This window comes from Tachyglossus aculeatus, chromosome 5 (genome assembly GCF_015852505.1).
Source record: "Tachyglossus aculeatus isolate mTacAcu1 chromosome 5, mTacAcu1.pri, whole genome shotgun sequence".
In the NCBI taxonomy this organism is placed as follows: Eukaryota; Metazoa; Chordata; class Mammalia; order Monotremata; family Tachyglossidae; genus Tachyglossus; species Tachyglossus aculeatus.
Genome location: NC_052070.1, coordinates 45,757,016 through 45,775,169, shown reverse-complemented (window position 1 = coordinate 45,775,169; position 18,154 = coordinate 45,757,016). Strand labels below are relative to the sequence as shown.

General features: G+C 46.7%; 1 protein-coding gene across 5 annotated transcripts in view; it reads right to left on the bottom strand.

Moving 5' to 3' along the window:
- CAMTA1 (calmodulin binding transcription activator 1) overlaps positions 1–18,154 on the bottom strand; it is an 868,926-nt gene that overhangs the window by 196,185 nt on the left and 654,587 nt on the right. For all 5 annotated transcript variants that reach the window (XM_038747474.1, XM_038747476.1, XM_038747477.1 and 2 more), the window contains exon 4: positions 6,662–6,815. In XM_038747474.1, the coding sequence (XP_038603402.1) occupies positions 6,662–6,815 (154 nt within the window). The remainder of the gene's footprint in view (positions 1–6,661; positions 6,816–18,154) is intronic.

Sequence of the window (18,154 nt, the reverse complement as noted above, 5' to 3'; positions counted from 1 at the left end):
TTAATGAGTTTGGACACAGTCCCTGTCCCATATGGGGTTCACAGTCTAAATAGGAGGGAGGAGGGTTTAATCCCCATTTCACAGATAAGGGAACAGAGGCCCAGAGAAGTGAAGCGACTTGCCCATGGACATACAGCAGGCAGTGTGGCAGAGCCAGGGTTAGAACCCAGGTCCTCTGACTCCCGGGCTTGTGCTCTACCCACTGGGCAACTCTGCTTCTCAGCTGTCTGTGATGGTCCAGTGAGAAGACGCCTTAAAAGGTTAACTTGAGAACCGCTCCTCGGCCAGATTCAGTTGTTGGTTCCTGGGAATTCCACTACAGAATGCGAAACCAAATTCAAAACTTAATCCATACATTGGGAAGCTCACTGAAAAGGGATGTTGGGTGTCAAGCTCGAAGGAGAGCAGAACAAAGGCAGCGGGGAGACACTAATTCTCTTCTTGAGATCAGAAACCCTGAGAGTTTGGGAAGAACCCAAAGGGGCCAAGATCTCTGTCAACAAATATCTCTCAAAGAGCACGGAACGCGGAAGGTCCTGAGTTCTAATCCCAGTTTTGCCAATTGTCTGCTGGGTAACCTTGGCAAGTCACTTCACTCCTCAGTGCCTCAGTTAGCTCATCTATAAAATGGGGATTAAGACTGTGAGCCCCATGTACGACATGGTCTGTGTCCAACCTGATTAGCTTGTATCTACCCCAGTGCTTAGCACAGTGCATGGCACATAGTAAGTGTTTTAAAAATACCTTAAAAGTAGAAGAAAGAAGATAAGGCTGCGTCATGAGATCTTTGATCAAAGTAAAAATGTCATCTTACATGCTCAGCTCCCATGATACGATTCACCAAGTCTGATTCAGTCCAGACATCAATCCGGAAGGAGTGAAGGAGCAGAATGGACCCAGATTCTTGCTAGGAAAGTGGTGTCCTCACTTCTTCCCCAGGTGACTCCACACATGCATGCCCCATATCAGTAGGAAACAAAATAGCCTAATTGTCCCCTACTGAGTCAGCTATTAGTTGCTAGTCTTTCTGTGTTGACAGGTGGGTTCATGTGGCTATAATAGTAATTATGGTATTTGTTAAGCACTTACTATGTGCCAAGCACTGTTCTAAGTGCTGAGCACTGTTCTAAGCACCGTGGTACTGCAGTAGTATTGCATTCTCATTTCTGACTGCAAGTAAGATGTTCGAACGAATATTATGATGAGAGTCAGAGGACCTAGGTTCTAATCTCAGCTCTGCCACTTGTCTGCTGTGTGACCTTGGTCAAGTCATTTAACTTTGCTGTACTTCAGTTTCCTTATCTGTAAAATGGGGTCTAAGTTCTACTCCCTTCTACTCAGACTGAGCCCTATGTGGACAGGGACTATGTCCAACCTGATTATCTTGTATCTACCCCATCACTTAATACAGTACATGACACATAATAAGCAATTAACAAATACCACAATGATTACTCTTTTTATAATTGTTATTATTGGCCTCCAGTAAGCTCCTAACAAAACCCACCACCATTATCACTTCTTGGCTTCATTGACTCTATCTTCTCCTGGTTCTTCTCTTATGTCTCTGGCTGCTCATTCTCAGTCTCTTTCATAGGCACCTCCTCTGCCTCCCACCCCCTAAATGTGGGGGGCTCCCTCGGTTCTGGGTCCCCTTCTATTCTCCATCTACACCCACTCCCTTGGAGACCTTATTTGCTTCCATGGCTTCAACTACTACCTCTAAGCAGATGACTCCCACATCTACATTTCCAGCTCTGATCTCTCCATCCTCTCTGCAGTCACACAATTCCTCCTGCCTTCAAGACATCTCTACATGGATGTTTTGCCATCACCTCAAATTTAACGTGTTCAAAACAGACTCCTTATCTTCTCACCCAAAACCTGTCCGCCCCGTGACCTTCCTATCACTGTAGACAGCACCACAGTCCTTCCTGTCTCACAAGCCCGTGACTTTGGCGTTATCCTTGACTCCTCTTTCATTCAACCCGCATATTCAAACTATTACTAAATCTGGTTGGTTCAGCCTTCATAACATCGCTAAAATCCATCCTTTCCTCTCATCCAAACTGCTACCATGGTAATCCAAGCACTTTACCCTATCTCACTTTGATTACTGAATCAGTCTCCTTGCTTACCATCCAGTCCATACTTCACTTTGCTGCCTGGGATCATTTTTCTACAAAAACATCAGGCCACATTCCCCACTCCTCGAGAACCTCCAGTGGGTGCTCATCTAATAATAATAAAAGAATAATGATGGCATTTATTAAGCGCTTATTATGTGCAAAGCACTGTTCTAAGCGCTGGAATCTACCTCTGGATCTACCTCTGCATCAAACAGACTCCTTACCATCAGCTTTAGAGCACTCAATCACCTTTCCCCCTCTTACCTCCCCTCGCTACTCTCCTTCCATGATCCAGCCCACACACTTCACTCCTCTAATGCTAACCTTCTCACTGTACCTCGATCTCGTCTATCTCGCCTACATCCTGCCTCTGGACTGGGACACACTCCCTCCTCAATTACTCACCCCGGACTTCAAAGTCTTACTGAAGGCACATCTCCTCCAAGAGGCCTTCCCTGACTAAGCCCTCTTTTCCTCTTCTCCCACTCCCTTCTGCATCACCCTGACTTATTCCCTTTATTCATCCCTCCTCCCAGTCCCACAACACTTAGGTATTTATCTGTAATTTATTTATTTTAATGTCTGTCTTCCCCACTAGACTGTAAACTCACTGTTGGTAGGGAATGTGTCGGTTTTATTGTACTCTCCCAAGCGCTTAGTGCTCGTCACACAGTAAGCGCTCAATAAATATGACTGACCAAATGACTGACTAAAGAAGATACCATGTTTCCTGGGGATTGAAAGAACTGGGCCTGGCTGAGGTCAGTCTGCGATTGCAAACACGCACGCTGTCTTTGCACTGTCATCCCCTAATAAATATTCAACAGCTCCTCCGGTGTAATCTCGGGTGTCAGGCAGCTCCAGCACTTCGGCGGACACGAGATGTTATAGGATCTGACTGGCAAACACACACAACTCATTTTGAACAAATCTGTCCGACGGGAAGGAACGAGAACGGTTAACTCCTTTTCTGCTTCTGGGGAGCTGAGGGTCTCTGTGAATTAGGAACAATCACGGGGCTGCTTCCTGGGGAAAGGCTCCCCTGACTCACTTGGGGTTTTGTGCTCGGTCGCTTCGCACCTGACAGATGCTTCAGGAAGAATTGCTTTGCTGACCAAATGAAATTTGACTCATTTACAGTCTCCTGCAATTGCCGGCTCCTTAGCGCTTAATGCATATTCTCGACATGTCAACACACGCTGTCTTATTTATCCAATTTCTCTTTCAGGCTTGGGTCCCCAAATCCATAGCATTTTGTGAATATTTCACATTTGTCAGTGTACCTGGATGGAGTGTAAACTCCTTGAGTAAGTCAGTCAGTCAATCGTATTTATTGAGTGCTTACTGTGTGCAGAGCACTGTACTAAGTGCTTGGGAGAGTACAATACAACAATAAACAGAGACAATCCCTGCCCACAATGAGCTTAAAGTCTAGAGGATTTGGTTGTCCTCTAGACTATCCTTGAGGGCAAAGACAATCAATCACTCAACTGATCCACAGTCTTTGTTGAGCACCTATTGCATGCAGAGCACTGTACTAAAGGTTTGCAAGAGTAAAACAGTTTAGGAGCAAGGGCCTCAAGGAATTTACAGTCAAGTGAGGGAGACAGACACAAATAATTTAAAGTTAGGAAAAAGATAACAGAAAGATGCAAATGTGCACGAGTAGGTGATAGAATAACAGATATGTAAGTAGCTATGCACAGAAGTGCTACCGTTGGTTAGGAGTGCATAAGTGGTGCATATGTGCTGAGGTGGTAGTTAGGAGAACATTATTATTAATAATAATAATAATAGGAGAACATGTCCTGGGGAGAAATAAACTAATGTGGAAAGGCCTCCTAAAGATGGTGAGGTTGCAGAAGAGCCTGGCCAATGGGGAGAGCTGAATTTGATGAATTTGAACCTAGATTGTAAGCTTGTTGTGGTCAGGGAATGTGTTTACCAACTCCATTGTATTGCACTCTCCAAGTGCTTAGTACAGTGCTCTGCACAAAATAAATGCTTAATAAATACCACTGATGATGATGATGATTTGAAGGGGGAGGGAATTTCAGGCAGGATAAAGGACTTCAAAAATAATGATGTCATTTGTTAAGCACTTACTATGTGCGAAGCACTGTTCTAAGCACTGAGAGGGATACAAGGTGATCAGGTTGTCCCATGTGGAGCTCCCAGTCTTAATCCCCATTTTAAAGATGAGGTAACTGAGGCTCAGAGAAGTTAAGTGACTTGCCCAAGGTCACACAGCAGACATGTGGCAGAGCAGGGATTAGAGCCCATGACCTCTGACTCCCAAGCCTGGGCTCTTTCCACTTAGCCACACTGCTTCCTTCAATTGGAGGGTGGAAAGGTGAAAATGAGGCACAGGGAGAAGGTGAGCTTGAGAGGCTCAAAGATTGTGAGCTGGGGTCCAGTGGGAGAAGAGAGTGGATAAGGTGGAGGGAAAGAGCTGATGGAGTGGCTCACAGTTAACAAACAGAAGTTTCTGTAGGAAAGAAGAATGGGTAACCACTGAGGGTTTTTCAGGAGAGGGGAGATGTGTAGAATGATGTTTTAGAAAAATTCACCTCGAGCAGCAGGAAAAATAATGCGGAGGCTGATGCAATAGTTTATTCAGGATATACAGGAATCTGGACCGGGGTGGCGGCCCTCTGAATGGAGAGGAAGGGGCAGTTCTGGGAAATGATGTGGAGGAAAAGCCAACAGAATTTAGCCTCAGACTGAATGGGAGGGTTGAAAGAGAGGAAGATGAGAAAGGAGTCAGAACTACTCAGGGAAGAGGAAGTGATGCTATAGGGGTGGTAGGTAACAGCAGCTAATAGTCAAAGTGTGTGGTAGAGGGGGTTAACAAAGACTTCAAAAGAGGTGAGAGGTGGAGGGCATGGGACAGTACAAAGGGGACTCTGTCTGACCCTATTTGTTCTCATCTCCCTCAGAGCGTAGAACAGTGCTTGACACTATAGTAAGTGCTTAACAAATACATTAATAATAATAATGATAATGATAATAAAGTGGTACTGAGGAGGAATCTCTTTTCCCCTTTCCCCCAAGTCCCTTTCCCCCTGATTCAGGTGTTGGGGGGAGGGATAAGGTGAGGTCCCCTTGGCAGAGAGTGATGGGAGACATGGTATCTTTTGGAGGGAGCCAGGTCTGGGTGACAGTGTAGAGCTGGACTGCATAGGCCAGATGGTGGTTGGGGATGAAGGGAGTTGGCCCATAATGGAGTGGGGGTTCCCCAGGTGGCATGTAGTTGAGGTTGTTGAGTGGGAGATTGGAGAGAGGCTGGTGTGAGGGGCAGAGGCTGATTGGATAGGAGCGATCCAGGAGCAATGATGAGGGTGGGTGGTTTCAAGTACCAGCGTGAGAGGAGCAGTGCTTAGTCATGTATACTGTAGGTGCTCCATCAATACCATGGATTGAATGATTGATTGACTGAATACTCGCACATCCCCCAGTTGGCACGGGGCAGTCTGGGGCGACTCAAACAAGTACTGGAGCCAGCAGTGGTAATATAGGGCTGGAGCAAGAGAAAGAGGAGACTAGGAAGGAAAGGGGAGAGAAGAGGGGTGGGGAGAAGGGTAAGAGCCTGGGTGGGACAGGAGGCCCCAGAGAGAGAAGCCCAAACTGGCACTTGAGAACCCACCCTGGGATTAGGTTCATTCACTTTCCACGTTTCCTCTCCAATCTAATCTCCCAACCTCAAAGACCACAGCATGAATTAGTAGATGGGACTGGGAGTCCGAAAGTCATGGGTTCTAATCCCAGCCTCGCCATTTGTCTGCTGTGTGGCCTCGGGCAAATCATTTCATTTCTCTGTCCCTCAGTTACCTCATCCGTATAATGAGGATTGAGACCGTGAGCCACATGGAACAGGAACTGTGTCCAACCCAATTTGCCTGTATCCATCCCAGCGCTTAGTAATAATAATAATAATAATGATGATGGCATTTATTAAGCGCTTACTATGTGCAAAGCACTGTTTTAAGCACTGGGGGGGATACAAGGTGATTAGGTTGTCCCACATGGGGCTCACAGTCTTCATCCCCATTTTACAGATGAGGTAACTGAGGCCCAGAGAAGTTAAGTGACTTGCCCAAGGTCATACAGCTGACATGTTGTGGAGCCGGGATTTGAACCCATGACCTCTGACTCCAAAGCCCATGCTCTTTCCAATGAGCCATGCTGCTTCTCCAGTGCCTGGCACATAGTAAGCACTTAACAAATACCACAGTTATTATTCAATACTACCCCAGAATGGGAGGACCAAGTTTTACTCAACTGACTGGCTGCTCTGTATTGGAGAGCCACCTGAAATTCACAACTGGTGTGCTTCTTCCTCATTAATTCGTTACCGAGGGCAGAACTGGCCTTTGGCTTTGGGGCCAGCCATGCCAACCTGACCAAACGGCCATATAGATGAGCCTGGTCCTAGCAGCTGTGACTCCTCCTACGGGGAGCCACTCACACCCCACACCACCTCTTCCCCTTGAGGCCGTAGCAGAGCCCGGATGGGCCTGGTCGATACTCACACATCGGCTTTAGCTGCCCGATCAGCTCCTCTTTTGTCCATTTTGCCCACTCCTTCTTGTCGGTGTTGATGGAGCAGAGGATAGGGCCGCAGGGCTTGCCGCAGTCTTCGATGGCCGGGACGTTCAAGTAGTGCACCAATACGATGTCGGGGTTCTGGGGAGACAACACAAGGAGAAGCCGTGAGGCACCCACAAGCCGGGCAACACCCCAGCCTGGTTTGCAGCCCCAAGTTCCTTCCTTACTTTGAGGGAGACCCTACTCCTTGGTACCGCTTCAAAACATGGTAGCAAACTTCCAGAAGAAGCAGCATGGCCTAGTGTAAAGAGCACAGGCCTAGGAGTCAGAGGACCTGGGTTCTCATCCCAGCTCTGCCAATTTCTGGCTGGGTGACCTTGGGAAAGTCACTTAACTTCTCTGTCCCTCAGTTCTCCTTTTCTCCCTCCTACTTAGACTGTGAGCCCCATGCGGGATGAGGACTGTGTCCAACAAAATTAACTTGTACATAACCTTAGAACAGTGTTTGGCATAGTAAGCACTTACTGATTACCGTTAAAAAAATAAAATAAAATAAAATAAAAATGGAGAGAAGCAGGTCGTAGAGACACCTCTCTCCCACTGGCTTCTCCTTAGCCCCTTTGACTTGGATTTCTTCTAGGTTCTGGGTTAGGTTGGTACTAAATCCCTTTGACCTTGCCCCTGCAGTGACCCTTCTGGACACATGTACAAGGCTCCAAAATATCAACCATGACAGGGACCCTCTTGGATTGAAGGGAGCCCACTCTCTATGCCTGGCTCAGCCTTTTCAGCCCCTCAGGTCCCTAGAGATACAGTCTCTCCAAGGAGCAGAGGGGCCACTGGGCAGCCATCATGAGAAGCAGTGTAGTCTACAGTGTACAGTGTACACTGGCAGTGTACAGCCCAGGCTTGGAAGTCAGAAGGAACTGAGCTCTAATCTTGGTTCCGCCACCTGTCTGGTGTGTGACCTTGGGCGAGTCACTTAACTTTTCTGTGCCTCAGTTCCCTCATCTGTAAAATAGGGATTAAAACCGTGAGCTCCATGTGAGACAGGGACTGTTTCTACCGGATAAGCTTGTATCTAGGTGCTTTTTAAAGTGCCTGACACAAGGTAAGTACCTAACAAATACCATAAAAAAAATCACGGGGCTCCTTTTTCTGAGTTAGTAGCTAGGCAGTGGGAAGCCTGGCAAGAGGCAGCTTGAAACCCAGAAAGGAGTCTCCCAAAAGGGTCTCTCTGGACCAGACCTATCCTCTGCCAAAAGTGGGCAACAGAGATGGGAAATTTGCTCACCAAAGGTGCTGCTGAGTTCCTGTTATTTGGGGCATATCTGGAAACCCTCTCCCCCCATCCCGTAAGGAACTCCTTATGCTTTCCAAACGTTTTCCAGATAAGAAATGGACAAGAAGGCAATCTACACCTGGGAACAAAATTTATAAAGACCTCTGTGGAGGATGGCCCTTCCTCACCTCCATGGCAAGGACTTGGGAATGGGTCCACTAGTCTTCTCCCAGATTCCTGGCCTCTGGTTCTTTCCCTACTAGCCTTTTTAGACAGCTATGTCTCCCTGCTCTCATCAGCAAGTCCTGCCCTGGCTCTGGGGTCTCTGCCCTTCCCCCTGACTGATATGCCCCCTGCTCCTGCTAGAGCATGTGACCTGAATGGAGGAGCAGACTCCGCCCTCTTACAGGAGCAGATGGCACCCACCAGCTTGGGTTGACAAACGTCCCTGGGACACGAGCTATAACACTGCCCTGTCTTGGTCGAGAGATTTCACTTTTCCAAAATGTTTTTACTTCGATGGTCTCATTTCATCCTTACAACATTCCCTGGGATGTAGGGACAGGGAGGTTTTATAATTCCCATTTCATAGATGAGGAAACTGAAGTACAGTGCTCTGCACATAGTAAGCGCTCAATAAATACGATTGATTGATTGAAGCCCAGAGAGGTAAAGGTACTTGCCCGAGGTCTCACAGCAAGACCAGGACCCCCACCTCTGGACTCATTGGCCCATGCTTGAGGAGACACTTCTTTTCCACTTGAGGGTCCAGCCTGCCAGGCCTGGGAACTGCAGTGACATCAACCAGCAACTGCCTAAGTTTCAGAAGCTCAACCCAAATCCCTTCACCCAAGAGAGACCCCTTTTCCCTTGGGTTTTCCATGCTCTCCTCAAATTCCCTGCTACCCACACATCTTCCATAGAAACAAGAAGATTGTTTGCTTTAATCAAGCTTCTTAATTATTGTTTTTAATAATTACATCGACTCATTTGTTCAGGGTTATTGTGACCCAAACGAAGCAGCCGTCTGCTTGTCCTAATGGAACTGATTGAGTTTAATTTAATTTCATCTCTGAGGAACACACATTTTTTTCTAGGTAAATTAGGGTCGGCCCCACACTTCTAAAGTTGTCTGACCAATGACCTGGTTCAAGGGCCGTAGGTTTCAACAGAATATTTTCTAGGCATTTGGGACAGAGACCAGGTTTTACAAAATGTAAAACCTGTTCAAAATGGAATTTCATTGGTATGCTTCAGTTAACTGCAATCACATAATTAAGAGAGAGAGAGAGAGAGAGAGAGAGAGAGAGAGAGAAGGAGGAAAAGAGGGAGGAAGAGGGATGGAGAGAGGGAGTTGGGAATGGGAGGGTGTGGAAGAGAAGGAAGAGTACAGAGGGAGAGATGGAGGGAAGGAGAAGGAGAGAGAGAGATGCAGTGAGGTAGAAAGGGGGCAAAGGAGGCAGAAAAAGAAAGGGGGCAAAGGAGGGAGAAGAAAAAAGGAGAAATGAAGAGAGAAAGGGAGGGAAAAAGAACATGAAAGATATGGGGAGAGACTAGCAACTCTGTTCTACCGTTCTCTCCCAAGTGCTTAGTACAGTGCTCTGAATACAGTAAGTGCTCATCATATACCACACTGATTGACTGAAAGAGAGGGAGAGAAAAAGAAAAGTGGAGGAGGCAATAGTGCATCAGCAAGTGTCAGTTCTCTGCATCTCCTCCACTCCCATTTTAGGGAAAGCGTGGTTTTGACACATGTTCCCTCAAGATAGACAGTCAAAGGGCAATATTTACTCATCATTAATCTTGATTTTAATAGTTTGGAATCAGTCTCAGAGACAGGATTTTTTTCAATGTCCCTATTAGCAATTGTTACAGTTTGCCTGCAAGTGAACTTCAACCTCCTCACTCACTCCCAAGCTCTTTCTCACAGCTGGACCTCTAAGCACCAAAGAAGATAACAAGAATCACATCCCCAACCCAGCCCAAAAGGCACGTTCTATTATCACTCCTTCAGAATGAATCAAGCTTGTTTAGCTTTTTATCTTCTTATGTTTCCCATTAAGTTCTCCCCTTAGCCTGGAACTCCCTCTTTCTCCAAATACACCAGACCACCACTCTCCCCACCTTCATACCATTAATTAAGGTCACAGCTCCTCCAAGAGGCCTTCCATGATTAAGCCCTCTCTTCCTTGACAGGCATTTCCTTTGATCGTGGATCTGTGACTTTTGAACATCTGATATTCACTCCACCCTCAACCCCACAGCATTTATGTGCATATCTTTAAAACATATTTTATAAATGCAGAAAGAGCTCAGGCTTGTACTCAAAGGACCTGAGTTCTAATCCCACCCTTGTTTCTTGCCTCCTGTGTGAACATGGGCAAGTCCCTATAAACCTTTCTGTGATTCAGTTTCTTCAGGTGTAAAATGGAGATTAAATGCCTGGTTATTCCTACCCCTTAGACTGCCAGATCCACTTAGGGTCTGGTCTGATCTGATTGTAACTGCCCCAGTCCATAGCACAGGACTTGGTACATAGTAATCGCTGACCAAACACCACAATCATTATTATTATTATTATTATTATTATTATTATTATTATTATTATTATTATTATTATTATTTCTCAGTCTGCCCTGGGAAACTTCAGGGAACAAACAAGAATTCCAGAACTCTAGAATCTTAGAGCTGTGAGAACCTTCAGAGTTGATAATCCATTCCCCTGCCTCCACACAGGACCCCACATGCTCAGAGAGGGAGATATGCCTCTGTGTCACCCAAAGCTGGAGGACACCCAGCAGCCCATGCCTTCCTCGAGCACATCTCCCTCATGCTTCCTGAGACTGAAAGCTTGTTTTGGGCAGGGAATGTGTCTACCAACTTGGTTGTATTGTACTCTCTTTAGCACTTAGTAATAATAATAATAATAATGATAGCGTTTATTAAGCGCTTACTATGTGCAAAGCACTGTTCTAAGTGCTGGGGAGGTTACAAGGTGATCAGGTTGTCCCACGGGGAGCTCACAGTCTTAATCCTCATTTTACAGATGAAGGAACTGAGGCACAGAGAAGTTAAGTGACTTGCCCAAAGTCACACAGCTGACAAGTGGCAGAGCCGGGATTTGAACCCATGACCTCTGACTCCAAAGCCCGTGCTCTTTCCACTGAGCCACGCTAGTACAGGGCTTTGCACACAGTAAAAGCTCAGTAAATACCACTGATTGATTAACTGATGACAGATCTGATCCTTGCCATGTTGGGAGCCAGTTCCAGATGAGCTGCCCAGTTTCAGAAGCCCAGGGTAAAGATCAAGATCAAATTATCCTATTAGGAAAGGACTGTTTGCTGTGATTAGTCAGAACACAGCAGGCTTGCTCCTGATTCCCTATGATTCCCTCCCTCCACAGGCTCCAAGGCAGCAGGGAGCAGGGTGTCAGACATCTCTGGAGATGAAAGTGAGGCAGTAGGGTATCTTCTAGACCACTGAGAGCAGCCACTACAGCTTAGGAAAATCCAGTTTTGGAGTTAGGCAAGAAACTTGTCAGAGCAGGATTTGGGGAGAATGCAGCTTCCAGGTCAGTCTTTGGGATTTGGATGCCAGGGCTTAGAAATAAACCATCAACAGAAAATGGTAATTTTTGGCATTCATTCATTTATTCAATCATATTCATTGAGCACTTACTGTGAGCAGAGCACTGTACTAAGTGCTTAGAAAGTACAATTTGGCAACAGAGACAATCCCTACCCAAAAACGGGCTCACATTCTAGATTTATTGCATGTTTACTGTGTGCAAAGCACTGTATTAAGCTCTTGGGAGAGTACCATACAAAAACACACACATTCCCTGCCCACAGTGTTGTCCTGAAATGACTCTACCCTCTTCGTTCTTCCTGGGGTCTGTTTTAATCTCTTCCAACATTCTCTTGGGTTTAGGAAAGCTCTATACCATCAGCCACTTTGCATTCTATCATCAATTCCCTAGGGATTCTTTGGATAGGGATCCTCGTAGGTTTCAGCAAGATGTTAGGGTTTTTCTAAAACAAGCAGCAACGCCAATAGTGGGTCATATTAATAGTCCATTCAGCCCAGGATTCTATCTTGGACAGGATGTTTGGAGGTCAGGAAGAGAACTGTTCTGAACAACCATCCCCATCATTTTACATTGTACTCTCCGGAACACTTAGTACAGTGCTCTGCACATGATAAGCAATCAATAAATACCACTGATTGATCGATTAATCATTAGGGATGGACAACCTAGCATCCCTAACTTATCCTCTATCCTGTATTACGGTTCCTTCGACGATGAATCTCCTCTGAGGATGAAGATGGGGATACGTGGCAAAGAATTGCACTATGCTTTCTTTCCACTCTGAGGCTTCCTGAGACAGCCTAACTTCTGAAAAGTTGATCCAATCCCAAGGTCTGGTGAATTGGAGCAGTTTAGCTGGTGGAGCTTTGAGCAGCACTTTAAATAACTGCTGAGTGGCCCAGAACGGATCGCAAGATGTACAATGATTCAAAGTAATTTTGGAAATTTGGGGCATCCATCACTTCTTGGCAACTTTGAGCTTTTATTCATTAGCTGTGAGTTTTACTGGGTCTTGCAGAAACATTTATTAGCTTTAAATTTCTGATTTATCAGCTTCATGGAAGTGTCAGAATAGCATCCCTAGCCCTCAAAATCTATTGCTCTGTGGGTTACCCAACTCACAGGCCTCTCAAGGTGGAGGATGAAGACTGGAGGTGGATGCCAGGGATGCAGCAGGCTTCGCAAACAGACTCCTCTCCATCTGTGGCTTCCCTCAGGGGGCACCTCCCCGAAAACCCCAGGTTAGGTACAGTCGAGTGGGCACCTATTTTTTTAAAATGGTATTTGTTAAGCACTTACTGTGTACCAGGCACTGTACAAAGCACTAGGGTTGATATAAACTAATCTGAATGGACCCAGTCCCTGCCTCTCCCACATGGAGCTCGCAATCTTAATCCCCGTTTTACAGATGAGGTAAATGAGGCATAAAGAAGTTGTGACTTTTTAAAAAATGGTATTTGTTAAGCACTTACTATGTGCCAGGCAGAAACTCCTCACCCTGGGCTTCAAGGCTGTCCATCACCTCGCCCCCTCCTAACTCACCTCCCTTCTCTCCTTCTACGGCCCACCCCGCACCCTCCGCTCCTCCGCCGCTAATCTCCTCACCGTACCTCGTTCTTGCCTGTCCCGCCATCGACCCCCGGCCCACATCATCCCCCGGGCCTGGAATACCCTCCCTCTGCCCATCCGCCAAGCTCATTCTCTTCCTCCCTTCAAGGCCCTACTGAGAGCTCACCTCCTCCAGGAGGCCTTCCCAGACTGAGCCCCTTCCTTCCTCTCCCCCTCGTACCCCTCTCCATCCCCCCTATCTTACCTCCATCCCTTCCCCACAGCACCTGTATATATGTATATATGTTTGTACATATTTATTACTCTATTTATTTATTTATTTTACTTGTACATATCTATTCTATTTATTTTATTTTGTTAGTATGTTTGGTTTTGTCTCCCCCTTTTAGACTGTGAGCCCACTGTTGGGTAGGGACTGTCTCTATATGTTGCCAATTTGTACTTCCCAAGCGCTTAGTACAGTGCTCTGCACACAGTAAGCACTCAATAAATACGATTGATGATGATGATGATGCCAGGAACTGTACTAAGTGCTGGGGTAGATACAAGCAAATCGGGCTGGACACAGTCCCTGTCCCACACGGGGCTCACAGTCTCAATCCCCATTTCACAGATGAGGTAACTGAGGCACAGAGAAGTAAAGTGACTTGCCCAAGGTCACGCAGAAGAGAAGTGGCTGAGTCAGTATTAGAACCCATGACCTTCTGACGCCCAGGCCCGTGTTCTATCCCCCACCATTTTTCCTCTCCTCCTCCCCTCCCTCTGCCCTACCCCCTTCCCTCCCCACAGCACTTGTATATATTTGTACATATTTATTACTCTGTTTATTTTATTTGTACATATTTACTATATTTATTTTATTAATGGTGTGTATATAGCTATAATTCTATTTATTCTGATGGTATTGACACCTGTCTACTTGTTTAGTTTTGTTGTCTGTCTCCTCCTTCTTGACTGTGAGCCTGTTGTTGGATAGGGACCATCTCTATATTTTGCTGACTTGTAGTTCCTAAGCGCTTAGTACAGTGCTCTGCACACAGTAAGTGCTCAATAAATACGAATGAATGAATGAATGAATCCACCATGCCATGCTGTTTCAAGTGACTTGCCCAAGGTCTCACATAGCAGACAAATGGCAGAATCCAGGTCCTTTTGACTTCAGGCCCGTGCTCTGACCATCAGTCAATTTAACAGACTGATTGTTCGCCCTGCCTGAAGAATTCTTAGAGGTGGCCCATGGGCTATTGAACAGGAACAAGGCAAAATCTTTTTTTTTTCTGTAGGAACCCTCTGAAAGGGCTTCCCATTACTTTTGTTATCTTTGTTACTATAGAGGTGAAGAGGGGACAGAAAAACCCAGGACAGGGGCTCTAGAAATGTCAACAGGAGCAGTAAGAGGGCAAACATGGAGGCTGGGGAAAGATACATTTGCAGAAGAAAGGACTTATAACAAGCTCCTTGCTCTTGACGGTCCATAGCAGTGGTTCAATGTTCCCTGACTCTAGTCTTCAGGCCAAATGGGAAGCAGACACTGTCGAATGAGGAGTAGTCAAGAGGAGAGAGGGAGAAGGGGGAATATTAAGAGGATAGAAAGATCACAGGTCAATGAAAACTTCCAGAAAGCAACAGCGGGTGATCGGTTCCCTGTTGTATTTCCAGAATTGTGTCCTTCAGAAGAAACACTGGCAGAAAAAAGGCCCTAAAGCTGCCCTAGGCAGGGCCTCCAAGCATCGTCTGGCACATTTAGAGTTTGCCCCAGCTCATCCTCTGCCACTTGTCTGCTATGTGACCTAGGGTAAGTCACTTAACTTCTGCGTGCCTCAGTTAACTCGTCTGTAAAATGGAAATTAAGACTGATCTCTCTGTGGGACATGGACTGGGCCCAACCTGATTATCTTGTATCTTCCCCGGCGCTTAGGACAGTCTCCGGGACACAGTAAGCACTTAACAAATATCATAAAAAAAGTCCAAAGGGCAGGATGTCTGCAGGGAGAAGAGAGCACCTCGGCTGGAGAGAGAGGCTGATGATGATCCTTAAAGATATCGGACTCACAGGCACAGGTGACATCACAGGCGTTATACCAGACCTGCAGCATGACATAATGATGTCATACCTACCATTCTGTAGAACATCATTCAAGGCCACCCAGTCCTGGAGTGCTCCTCTAGGAGCATCCTGACCCCCTCCCTCCCTCAATCCAGAACCAGTGCATTTCCTTCCCAGGCCCTGATCATCATCATTATCATCATCAATCGTATTTATTGAGCACTTACTGTGTGCAGAGCACTGTACTAAGTGCTTGGGAAGTACAAGTTGGTAACATATAGAGACAGTCCCTACCCAGCAGTGGGCTCACAGATCTCCCACAGTGTTCTGCTCAGTCCCAGGCACTTGAGTTGGGCATGGGTTGATGCTACCAATGGGGACAACCAGGAGGAGAGAGGAGATTTTTCCATTTCTACTGTAAAGGACACAGGCCTCCCCAAGTCCCAGAGAGCTCCATCTGGGAGGAAGTGGCCCAGCTCATTCCCTCCCTTAGGAGCCATCAGTTTTCCTCCCCGGCCAGAGGAGCAGAGGGGCAGGAGCTGCCTGAGAGCCAAGTGCCTCAGTGTGATTTAATTTTCCTAATTACGAGGGACTGGGGACTTGAGAAAATAAAATCACTTTCAACAACAAAGTAGCACCAACTCAATGAGTGTTCCTATTTGTTCAAATCTTTGACAGCTGCAGGTGGAAGGAGAGCGGAATGCCAAGGGCAGCTGGCCTCAGCCACCTGTGATCTGGAAGGATAGACAGCGGCTTCCACGGAAAGCACTACCAGTTTATGGAAATTTGGTGCCTGGGGCTAACTCAGCTGAAAATAAGAGGCATAGGAGCACTGGAAAGGATTTCCTTGTTTTGCCGAAGTAAGCCTCTTCTGTTCCAAGAGTGGGGAATCTCTCCCAGTCAGACTCCAGAGAGCTCATGGAGACAGCTCACTGCCACCAGGCAACAGCAAGAGGCAGAAAGAGAGAGAGAGTGTGCACAGTGCATGTGTAAGTCAATGTGTGTGTATGTGTGTAGGGTATGTGTGGGTCAAAGGTTGTGTGTGTCTGGTTGGGGGGTGGCAGTTATAGTTTAGGGGGACCCCTTGGAAATTTCCCCCACTTAACTTGCCCCTCTCCTTTTGGATCTCAAAATACAATCTGGTCAAGACCGTCAGCAAGGAATAACTGAGAGTTCATAGGGGCCAAGCATTGGAGTTGGGATACCCCAGAAAGAAACTGGCAGAGGAATCAAGATCTCTCTCTCTCTCTCTCTCTCCTCTCACTCCCTCCTCTCTCAAGCTTTTAGTGGATGAGAATGTGAAACTAGGAGAACAAAACAAGGCCATTCTTGGGTCAGACCATCCATCCCAATATTGTGCCTTGGATGCTTGGAGGAACAGTGGGATGACTGTCTTACTGGATATTCACCCTCATCGTTAGGGACAGACCAGCTAACATCCCTAATTGTCCTCTTGACAACCGTCATGGACTGCTCAACCATTAATTCACCCACACCCCCTTCTACCTGCTCATATTTCTGATCTGCAACCATCCTGTCTGATCCACCTGTTAGAGAGGTGTTGTCTTTCGTTTGTTCTTACCCTACCACCCTCAGGTTACAGTGATCTCCCTGTGCACATGTCCTGACCACCCCCTGGCCAGGGATTTGGTGAGAAGCAATTCCCTCCTCCTCCTGTCTACTTCAAGGGCTCCTCCTGCAATGCTAGGGAGCCAGACAAGCCACCTCCTCTGTTCTTAGGGTGAGAAGTCAGAGTGGCCATGGATCAATGACAGTCCTCTGGAGCCCATCCAGAACAATAATCCAGCACTCCCAGCATGCCACCCTGGGTAAGCTGGGGAGAGTGGCAACCAGCCAGAATACGTCAGCTCCCGTAGTCCTCCCGTCCACCCCAGTTGGGAAGTCACTAGCATCAAGAGAGATCAGCAAGGTTTCGTAGATGACTATGAAATGCCCTACTTTGGGGTGGGAGTTGGGCACACCTTCCTCATGGGTCTATAGCACCACTCCCTCAGGAAGCCTGGAGCAATCTGCTGCCAGTTTCCTGTTTCGTGGAGTAAGCAAGACTTTGGGTCAAGAAGTGGTTAAAAATGCAAAAAGCTGCTAGTTTTGATAAAGAAAAATGCAGCTGCAACATCTGTTTGACTCTTGTTTGCAGCTTCATCAACGCTAAGTGGTCAATAAATCAGACTGGCATGGCGTTCCGTTTCTTCTGGGGCTCGGTCATTAATCTAGTGCCAGTTCTCATGAAAAATGAAGGAGACAGGCCATGTGATAGTGAAAATGTATACATTATCCAGAAAGTAATAATAGCATGTAATAGTGCCGTGGACCTCCCTATACGCAGCCTGAAAGAGAGGTCCAGCATTCTACGCTGCCAGTTATATAAAATGTAAATTAGCCAAGTAAATCAGCTATTGTTTGTGTCATCAGCCTATTTTATTATTGTATTTTTCATATTAGCACCATTTATGCAGATTCTGAAGGCTGCCACAAGCCGCGCTGGAGCCAGCCAAGCTTTCCTGGTACCTGGGTTTTCAATCAACAACGAGGGCAGGAGCACATGAAACAGGAGTGCAAAGCTGGCAGAAAAGGCAGGATTTATTAGAGAATGAATAAATGATGGCGACAAAAGCAGTTCAAAGCTATCTGTGTCATAGGCCCGGGAGAGAAGGAGAGAAATCTCGCCTCCCAACCACCTCCCTTCTCGCCCCTCTGAATCCCACCCCAAACGCGGGCCCTAGTTTGCTCTGGTCATGTTGCTCATCAGACCGACTGACCATCAGGATAAATACATGAGGTTGGAGGCTCTAGGCTCCTCAGAGAGGGGATCAGAGCTGTTTGGGGAAGAAGGAGCAGCAGAAATGTCTTCTGACTGTCCCCCAGATGCCATGTGAGAGGCTTCTGAGAGGCCTCTGTGATCTGAGAGGCTGCCTCATTCAATCCTCCTGCCATGCTAAGACAGCCAGCATTCTTTGGATCAGGGT